The following is a 10882-nucleotide window of genomic DNA, read 5'->3' on the forward strand; positions in this document are numbered from 1 at the left end:
TTTTGCTTTATTGTATTTAAGAAAAAGTCTAGGAATACGCACTGACAGCTATTTCCTGTTCTTGAAAATTCACTGTAATCAAGCACAGTGAAGTTCACCCACATTATAAACCACATTAACTTCTCCATCAGGGATGAGCTGGACTATAAAAAAGTAATCTCACAAACATGTAAATAGTGGACTATATAAGCCATATAAGGCTTTACTTTCCCTAACAGTCTTTTAAGTTACTTATTACAACCCTGAAACAGTGGCTTTGATTTGTTGCTTGCAGGTGCTGATTCAGACTGTGATGGCTCTGAATCTGCAATAAAAAGAGATTAAAGTTCTTAGGATAACTTCAACCATAAGAATGAAAAGGTCAATAAAAATTTTCAGTTTCTCTGTCATGTCAACATGCATTTAAACTCCAGTACTTTTAATTTTTAACTAACAAGATAGACAAGCTACCTACAAAGTCTGCAGTATGATGTGAATCTATAACCCTACACACGCAAGTTAGAGACTGACATATGGAATGGGTGATGTCTCCTGGCTGATGTGTCTTGGACTTATCCTGTGCAAGCGATAACCGAGAAAGCTCCATCTCGAAAGGGAGCTGCAAGGTGCTTATGTCCCCAGTTGCTTTGGATGAGCAGACAAATGTACCCAAGGGGGCAGAAAACACAAGCACTACCTTTGGTACATACCTGAAAGACTGGAAAGGACAAGATCAAAATTGAACCGAGGTATATGTCTGGATGAAACCACACAGCATTAAAAAAAAAAAAAATTCCCTTTACACTGAGACACAGAATCAGTCTCAATTGGAATAGCTATGACTGACAAAGGAAGGCAATACAAGCAAAGCAGGTGTCATGTTATCTAAGAATTTGTCGAGGAAAAGCATCTCAAAAATGTATCTATCTGTCCAACTATGCAGCACACAGACTTCTCAGCAGCCTTTACAGTATACCCATCATTTTGTTCTCTATACCTAAGTGGTATAACCAACGCAATATCATGGTTACTCTGAAAAATACTCAGCTTTCTTTATATCCCAAATGTTCCATCCGAGGCACAATTCACACTAAAGAAATCAGCTATCACCAAATGAATGAATTTGAGGTTTTGAAAATCCCAAATCCTTCAATTGTACTCATAGTAATAGAAAACAAAAATGTCAGTGCACGAGGAAGTTAAATAGAATCTGAAGACAAAAGAATAACATGAGAGGTTTTCTTTCATGCATAGGAAGAGCACTTCTAGGCTCCATGGTTGAACTCCACGGTCACTGTGCCTCCCAAGGCAGCATAGAATCATAGAATCACAGAATGGTTTGGGTTGGAAGGGCCCTTAAAGACCATCTAGTTTCAACCCCCCTGCCACGGGCAGGGACACCTTCCACTAGACCAGGTTGCTCAAAGCCACATCCAGCCTGGCCTTGAAGACAGCCAGGGAGGGGGCATCCACAGCTTCTCTGCATGATCAGAGTTGGGATACTTAAACTGACTTTGAAGACTGGCTTCTCAGGTTATGTGACCTCTTTCAGACCCAGACTGAGATCTGGCTTCACCCCTTAGTTTAACAGTAGTTTTTCTTCTGAACAATAACACACTGGTTTTCGGGTTATCTGTCTGCCTGCTCTCTTCTGATACTCTCTTCTGGAGGAAAGAGGTTTTGGAGACACACACACACAAAACTTACTGTAGCTATGCTAACAGAAGACACAAAGATGAATTCAGGAAGTGCTAAAGTGTCACAGAAATTAAATTAACTGGCCTCTAAGACTTCCACACGCTGACATATCAAGGTCAAGGGATTCACTACACTAGCATTCACTGATACAATTAAAAAAAATCCAGAGTTTGCAATGTGTATGTTCAATAGTATTTTAAAAGGTTGCTGTAGAAAACTGACGTACATGGTTACCAAGCCACTGTAAAAAGCCCAAGCACAAGGTCTTTGACAGAAATAAGGGGCATTTTCCACCCTTAAACCTTTATATCTCAACATTTCCAAGTGGTGTCTTGCATAGCTGTTACCGTTGTGCATGGCGAGCTTTGAAACCATGGGTAAGTACCGGATAACTGTTCTCTAACAAAACTCTTGCAACGTCACTGTCTTCTTCAGTGATGGGCATATATTTATTGTGACAAATTTTTATGGACAGTGATCTATTTCTTGAACTGAGCATCAATGGCATTTGTCAGAGAAATTTTCAGAAAAATATTAGGGGTTAAAGACTATTCACAACAAACATTTTACAGTCTCTTTCAAATTTAGGCAGAGGGACAACTGCATGCCTGCAGCATTTCAAAAAAACACATCACACAGAAGCCCTTGCATCAGAACTGCATACTCTGCAATTGTACAGACGAAAACAATCCATGAAAGCCCTTGCCTTCGCTGACTACAAACACGAGCACTCTCTCCTTTAGCTGGTCACAGGGTCTCGGTCACACAAATTATATTATAGGGCAGCAGACCTACCCTCTGCTGTTATCTTGAGGTTCCAACTCACTTTAAAAGAAACAGCTTTCCATAATTTTACCTTTGGACTGCTCGCTATTTTCCGCTGTTTCTTGAATCTTTTTTTCCCTTCCAGTACACTGCTGAAACCACTCGGTCCCATAACCATTGCTAATCAATTTGCTGAAGTTTACTGCTTCTCTTTTTCTCTGAGCAGGCCTGTAAATCCAAATATATTAAGGAAAGCAATAGCATAACTAAACAAAAATAGGGATTAGGCAGGAAAATTTTATTTTGCACACAAAGGGCTTAACATAATTTATTTCTAAGCAGCTAAACATATATTCTATATGTAATCAGCAAAGACAAAAAAGCCATAAACAAACAAAAAAACCCAAAAACAAACCAACCAACAAAAAAAAAAAAAAGAAAAAAGAAAAAAGCATGCACCAATGCCAGATTCAATAATGCGTAATTTTACTCAAGAAGAGCCGTCCAATTTACCGGAACTTAACATGTGTAACACCCAAGCAGTTCTGGTCTTAGAGATGAAAAAGGGAAAAAGGGAAATCGCACAAAGGATGTGTAAGTGAAACAGGCTGACACAACTCATCTGCGCTGCATGAAGGTGAAATTTTGTCACAGATTTGCTCATAAATTCGTTAGACAGTTTAATCATTATTTTTCATCATTAACATATTTCTAAAACACACTGGTGAGTGTGTAAGGTTTTTAAGTGCACAGAAACGATTCAGTTCTGCACATAGCTGATGATGTGATTACACCACATCACAAGTGATACAATAATTTGCTTAAAAGACTACTAACTTCCAGGTGTTCACTACAGTGTTTCTGCTGTGCCTGAGCTTATACAGGCTGCAGTTCATGTGTTTTCTTAAAATCCTAGTCCTGCTCGTGTCTCTGTAGCCCACGCTCACAGAACTAACAGTGTGCATTATAGCTTGCATCTGTTCACTGGTATGGAGAAACAACCCAGACAATTTAAAACACGATAAAAAGTGTGCTACATGAAGACATGCAACTGTATGCTTAGTTTTCCTAAAGCAATGTTGTACCGAACAGCTTTCCTACAGGGGTTAAACTGCTATTATTTCAGTTGTTTGTAAAACTACTTCATTATCACCTGTGACATTAGGTTTAGTAGCAGTAAGGATCCACAAGCCCACACACATATCCACTAATGGCTGAGATGTCACAAGGAGCAATATTATCTGCATGCAAGCATAGTTGAAGGCTTAGGAGTATAATGAATTTCAAAAGCGTACTACTTACATAGGTGGGAAGAAGAGCTTATTTTCCCCACTGAATTCCTTGTTTGTGGAAACATTCGGCATTCTGTTTGGATATTTAGGGTTTATAGCTGGGAGCTTTACCTGCATTAGAGAAATCTTAACTTCAAAAAAGGAATTATGATAAATAGAACCAAGAAGATTTGATAATAATATAACCTTCAAAAATGAAACTTATATTAAAGGCCCTAAATGTCTTCCAATTTTACTACCTTATTATTTACATAAGTAAGAGTAGAGGAATATGAAGGCATAGTAAAAGCTAAAGCAGCACCTTGGTTGAGTTATTCCAGAGGAGATCAGCTGTTTGTTCAGTATGTCAGTAATGCAAAATGTGCTCTCCACTAGGCCTTCCCTCACCGTACACTCCTACCCAAAGCTAAACGTCAAAGTCAAACTCACCCACTGCAACCTTTCACCTTGGCTCATTTCTCTGTACGCAGTGGATGAAAACATCCCGGTCTGACTCAAGACGGTGGGACAAGAAATGCATTTCCAGTTTAAGTACTTTTTAAATAAAGAGCATAAAGCATCCCATATAATAAGAAAACAGATGTGGCACGTTAGAGGTTTGAAATTCAGACAAATGCAGATACAATGCGAGAAGCTGACAACAGAAAAGTGTGTTTTATTTTTATCATCTTTCAGTTGCTAATGACAGTGCAGACCGAAAGGCAGAAAGATGAGACTGAGAAAGCCAGTGAAATGACATCACAAACTCTAGGACTGAACGTTGGAAAACCAAAAAGTAATGGAGAAACATTAGCAACACATATCAAAGCTGGTTATTTTAAATTTGAACAAAATCAACAGCTACCAAAGTGTCAATTTACTTCCTTCTCAAATAAAAGCATTAAATTAAGCAACTCCCAGATATCTTTCACTAATAGCTGCTAAGAAATTGTGAGGTTAAAGAAAAAAAACATAACATCTTTAAAGACAACTTACATCTTTCTTCATTGCATGAAGGGGGGAGGGGGGGAAGGTCTTGAAGATAGCAGAAAATTTTCAAGGCCTATTACCAAAGTTTTTATGTTAGACTAATATATCCTTTTAATTAGAGCCTACACATTATATGACCATTTTCCCTTTTAAACATGCAACACAGGAGAGCACCCCATAGGGTAAGAGGATAAGAGACATTACTTGCAGGTTATTTAAAAAACAAAACACAGGACAAGGTAACTAGGAGTGAAGTGTATTGCTCTGTAAATTTAAAAGTACCTTTCCCCCATGTGGGCATACCTAATGCAATACAGTTAAGAGAGCCAAGAATTATGAACAGAGCGCAAAACTTGGACGCGTCAGCAGCAGCAGCTGCACTTGGATTGCAGACTCTACAAAACAACTCCATTGAAAACATCCACGAGGAGAAGATTCCAAAGTGGATATAAACACACCATGAACTTTGCAAGGAGCCTGTGCACATCTAGCATGGAAAGAGCAAAGAAAGGTATAATGGCATTTGAATACATCTAATCAGTGGGCTAATTAACAAGTCACTAAAAGAAGCAGACCTGAATGACCTGGGAGAAAGCGAAGCCTAGGACAGAGAGTTCTGCTGCTTCAGAAACAGGATATCAATGGAAACCACCATGCCAAGTCAGTGCTGAAATCCCCACAGACTTCAGAAAAGTTCCAGAGCTTTACCAGAAGAAAAATTCCGGAGTCTGGTAAAGAATAAGTGGACGGGCCACTAGATTTCAGCCTGACATGTTATGTTGAAGCTCAAAGAGATGAAAAACTGAGACATCTGACAGAGAAGAGGTAATGCTAGCAAGAGCATGCAGTGATGCCAGATGAAGAAGGGGAGGTCTGTGGTCCAGCCTGGAGGTTAAAAAAAAGGCTACCTGCTTAGCACTGCTTTTCAAATCCGGTAATGCTATTCTCTGCTGAAGCAGCTTACATGTGCTCTACATTTCAAGAATGCTGTCCTACTGTGCAAAAAAATGAGTGCTGTTTTCTGTCCATAGTTAAGCTGTACCATTTCAGATCTGACATGCCATGGGAAGTTTCAGATTCAGGACAAGGTTACCTACAGTTAATTGCCAAAACCAACTTCATTAGACAAATAGAAATCATCACTCTTGGGTAACTTCTGTCACATATTGAAGGCATGAGGATACACAGGGCTACACAGAAAAACAACTTGATTTGATAGGCAAGATATACAAATAGTAGATGGAAAGAGATGAGATTTTCCTCTTGGCACTGAAGAGAAGCATTGCAAAAGGATGTCTAGTAATTAAACAGTTAATTAAAGGGCAAGGAAAGGTGGGAGGCCTAGAGAAATTTTGTCTAGAGACAGACAAAGGCACAAATGTCAAAACTCAAGCCAAGGGAAAAAAGGGGAAAGGAAGGGCCATGAGAATAGACTTGAAGGCTACTAACAAGTCTCTCACATGGTTCTAAATGCTGTCTTTTCCTGGTATTAAACAAGACAGGCTAGTGTAACCTGCAGGTATCAGAACGTTCCCTAATGTTCCAATTGGCTAATAAGTGACAAAAGGAGCATGGGAACAGATCAGAATTTGGTTTTGGAGGGCACCTGCAATCCCATCAGGTGCTGTTTGTTACTTTGCTGGGCAAATTCAGCACTAAAAGCAGGCCCTTGTGCCGGTAAACCCCAATTATAAATTACCTTTCGAATCTCAGTCTGAGGTAAAATTCTGACCTCAGGTGAGTAACCCTTTTGCTACGGTGAATACATCCATATGTACGTATGCATATACACACATACATTTCAGGCAAGGGCCTGAAAGAGTTGACTTCAGAAACGAAGCATTAGTCTCACTGGTGCGGCAGGGAGATTGCCTAACACCATCTCCATCTGACCTCCCACCCATAGGCAGGCCTGCCTCCTCCTGCAGGTCATCACATGTTCAACCCAACGCAGCTGGTCCTCATGATGCATAGACAAAAGGATGCTTTCACCTGGGCTAGCAGTCCATCACATTGCCACGGGCACAAAGGCTAAATCCTTCCCGCACTAACACGTCTTTTCTACTTTGCAAAACTCCCAGCATTATCCCTGCGATTAAGGCATTAAGGAGGAACCACAGGATCCATTCCATGGCTTGGAGAACCACACAATGGTCCCCCAATCTCCAGTCCTCCTCTATGCAGTGATAACCATAACGCTGGAGACTAATACTTCAGAACAAAGTGGCACAAAGGCTGAAAGCTCCAGAGAAAAGGCCCACTCGGGAACAATGTTTTCCAAACTGAGTAGAACAGATACCCTTAGAGGTTAAAATGTTTTTTGCACTTGTCCCTAGGGGAGCCCTTTGGGACTTCTCTCTTCTCAACAACTGCTTAGTCAAAATATTTTCAACATGTTCAGTCACCAGCACTACTGCAGGTAGTTTGCTGCTACAGTATCATCACATAGTCAAATACATCAAACATTCCTTAGAAATTTGCCTGTGGTGTTGTTAGGGCTAGTTCCACTTTCTCACTTGAAAACTCCCCAGGAAGGCACTCTTAAAGTACAGGATAGTAACCTTCTAAAAGACGAGATACAAGAAATAGCTATGAAAGAAGCACCTTGTGACGTTTCAAGATAAACGAGATGCTTTTAAGGGTACAAGAGAGGTGCTGTGAAGTCGATTCCACATTTCAGAGATGTTGGTGTGGAGGTGGAGCTAAAGTTAGAGACACAGAATCTGCCTTCTCAGGCACCTAGTTTTCTTAAAGAAAACTATTGGGGTAGATTTAATACCTTAGACAAAAACCCCTCAACTTCAGCTTCCAGAAGAGCAGTATGAATTATATATCAGGGGGCCTCAGCACATTCAGAATCTAAGCTGTATATATATATATATAAAACATATACACACTCTGTGTGTGGTGATAGATAAAACATCTCTGAATATCCATTTGCATGGCTGAATGAAACCAGGTCTCGATCAAACTCCACTCAAACAGAAACGGACCTCAGTCTCACCTTACCAGTCACCACATGAAACTGAATTACACTTACTGTTATCAAAGATAAATCAGTACTCTAAGAGTCAGAAGATAAGTGATCCTTAAGTAACGGAGCAAAGGACAGCACTTCCTCCTAGTTCGATCCTTTAAGAGGCTCCGTGGCAGGCTGAGTTTCTATTTTCAGTCCCTTAAATGTCTGACTGAAAAAAAACTTCACCTAAAAGCATCAGGCAGATTATAGTTTAAGCATACGCTGCTTGTTTGCCTGTTTCGGCAGATTAAGTAAACATCCCCAAGCTTACTCAGAAATTAGGTATTCCCATTTCCACAAGCCATCGTTCTGAATTTGCACTAGTTACTCAGCTCCGCAAAGGACTTTTTTTTTCTAAAATGTCCAGCATCTGCCCCCTCGGTTCAAGAAAGGAGGTAATGGTGGTTCATCAAATGCCTTTCCATGAACCGATGGTAAATGAGGCAACCAAGATTATGGAGGATATTAAAAAAACCCAGAAGGCTTCAGAATGTAAAATGGAAAGGGCAGGGAACATGAAAGTGGGAGAATGGCTGACAGGTTTCCAAGACCATCACAGAAAGGTTTGTTCTGGGTATAGTTTGTGCCATACTTATTTTGTCTTGGATACATCTTCCATTCAAAGACAGTTAGTGCAGTATCTTTCAGAACTCTCTTGCGTTTGAAACTAAAACAAGCTTTTTTTTCAGGACAGTTTCTCTTCCTTCCTCCCCCAAGATCACTAAAGAAGAATACTGCTCACCAAGAGTGAACTGCAGGGGGAACAACGCCTAAGGAGGTAGAAACTAACTACTGGCTTTCATTCACGCTTAAGTATACATACCATATACTGTGATTGGAAACTGCATTTTTGGTTCGTATGCTGTATCTGCAGCACTGAAGAGAAACACAGCTTTCTTCTCATTCTCTAACTGCAATATAAAAATCGCTTCTGGAATACAGAAATTCCTCTGCGCTACAGCTTCCCTTCTGTAAGAAACCACAGGCCCAGCTGGAAGTGTCCATACAAGCTCTACAAACAAAGCATCATCATAGTGTGCCTCTAAATCATACCTTCTTTTTCTCTGTGTTTTCTTTGTCCTCAGCATCCCGCTGCCAAACAGTTTTCACATCAAAATCAAAAGGCCCTCTTCTCGGCTCACAACTGTTACCATGATGGTCACCAGCCTTAAACCCTCTGTGAATCATATAACCTGGTAGAGAGGAAACATAGCTCCTGGGGACAAAAATGTAACACTTGTTTGTGCCAGTTACACACTTTAGATGGCACTTTACTACAGAATTATTCTGAAACACTAGCAGGTGAAGAAGGAATGCAGGAAGTTTTGGGGGGGTCTCAGCAGACTTACCGTGGCTCACTGACTGCTGGGGGATTGGAGGAGTGCGTGTACCAGTCAGGCAAAGCATACGCTGCTGGAGAGGACTTCATTTTCACAGGACTGTAGTGCTTCAGTAGGTCTTGAAAGAAAAAGACAAAACCCACTACTTTCCTGACTTCTTATCTGGTTGCAAAAACATTAGCTTACTTTTCAGGTGGCTGTTTTATTAGGAAGAAATGCTTCCTCTATTCAGTAAGGACCATTTGTCTCTCTTGACAAAACGGACAGTCAGAAACTTGCAGCACTGTGTCCCACTTGTACCTTGTTGATCTTGCTGTAATGCACTGACATGTTTCTACCTGTCTGTTAACTCATATTTCTGGATTTATCACCCTGCTTTAAGCAATAAAGGAAATAACAAAACCACAGACCATATTGGTACAAGAACAGAGTATGTACAGAGCTGTAATAAACTGAATGTCACTACAAAAAAAAAACACTTTATAGATCTTTACCAAGTTTTCTGATGCTTTTTTTTTGTGACACCATTTTCACCAGCCCACTACTTACATAGCCCAAGTGTAAACTGCAAAGACCTCACACAAACACAGCCAAACCGCCATCATCTCCTTAGATCAGACACAGCGCAAAACTACACATTTAAAAGGTATGAATACACAATGGATGTCTGCAAGGTTGTCTTGACAAGGTGACTTTTTATGTCACCTTTCCAACCGCTTATTTGTTCCACAGGTGAATTTCAAACCTCCAGAGGATTCTTATGTAGTATCTACAAGCACTTTCCACCACCACACTCAATCAAATCATAGAATCACAGAATAGTTGGGGTTGGAAGGGACCTTAAAGACCATCTAGTTCCAACCCCCCTGCCCCGGGCAGGGACACCTTCCACTAGACCAGGTTGCTCAAAGCCTCATCCAGCCTGGCCTTGAACACTTCCAGGGATGGGGCATCCACAGCTTCTCTGGGCAACCTGTTCCAGTGCCTCACCACCCTCATTGTGAAGAACTTCTTCCTGATACCTAATCAGTATCTAACCGCTTTCAATTTAAAGCTGTTACCCCTTGTCCTGCCAAGGAAAGCCAAAGAAAAACAAGTGAGAGTGACACTCACCAGGTTGGCCTCCTTGCTTTGCCAGCCTGACGTAGGCTGAATCGGTCTCTTTGATCCACTTCCTGCGGCACCCAGATGGCATTTCATGGGAAGCTTTTGCAAGGTCATTGAGCCCTGGAATCTGAGATGCTGGAGGAAGTGGGTTCTTCTCTGATAGTTTCAGTGGCATGGGATGTTGCTGTCCTGCTATAATGGAAAAGAAGATAATTATGGTAAAAATTAACTGCTCATTAATGGGAAAACGGAGCAGCAAGCAAGGAAAAGAAGCCCAGTCTAAGGAATTATGCCACAGAAGGTTTCCAGGACACTTACTGAAGTGACTCCAAGTGCAGCTAGTGCGGCTTGGTAGGTGTAAGTAACCTACCTTAAGGCAGGCATCCTGTTAAGGAGCTCTTAGGTAAGCACCAGTGTTAGCTGTGCTGAGAGTCAGCTCCAAAAGGAATAAACAACCCAAAGCCCTTACTCTCCCTGGTACCAGGAGTAAAGAAACATTACACTGGGTTTTCTTTCACTCCGCTAATTGCTCCATCAGAAACTGTTTGACCTAATTACCGCAAATGGTCTTCCCCTTAATTTGCTGGGTTGCTCCTGACGTGGATCTCTACTGCTTCAAATCCGTGGGTAAAAAAAAAAAAAATCGGTATTTCCCGTAAAAAGTGGGGCACCCCGCTGCAGAAGCTGCTGCCGTGAGGGAGCAGGTGCCGAGC

At 41.0% G+C, this 10882-nt stretch overlaps 1 protein-coding gene across 1 annotated transcript; it reads right to left on the reverse strand.

Moving 5' to 3' along the window:
• Positions 1–227: 227 nt before the first annotated feature.
• Positions 228–10344, reverse strand: LOC104504392 (chromosome unknown open reading frame, human C7orf57). The gene is made up of 6 exons (XM_010156058.1): positions 10176–10344; positions 9072–9180; positions 8776–8938; positions 3745–3845; positions 2534–2670; positions 228–304 (listed from the first exon to the last, which is right to left on the reverse strand). Exons 1-6 carry the CDS (start codon positions 10342–10344, stop codon positions 228–230), a joined length of 756 nt encoding a protein of 251 aa, XP_010154360.1.
• Positions 10345–10882: the final 538 nt, after the last annotated feature.

Source organism: Eurypyga helias, unplaced genomic scaffold (genome assembly GCF_000690775.1).
Source record: "Eurypyga helias isolate BGI_N326 unplaced genomic scaffold, ASM69077v1 scaffold1637, whole genome shotgun sequence".
Taxonomy (NCBI): domain Eukaryota; kingdom Metazoa; phylum Chordata; class Aves; order Eurypygiformes; family Eurypygidae; genus Eurypyga; species Eurypyga helias.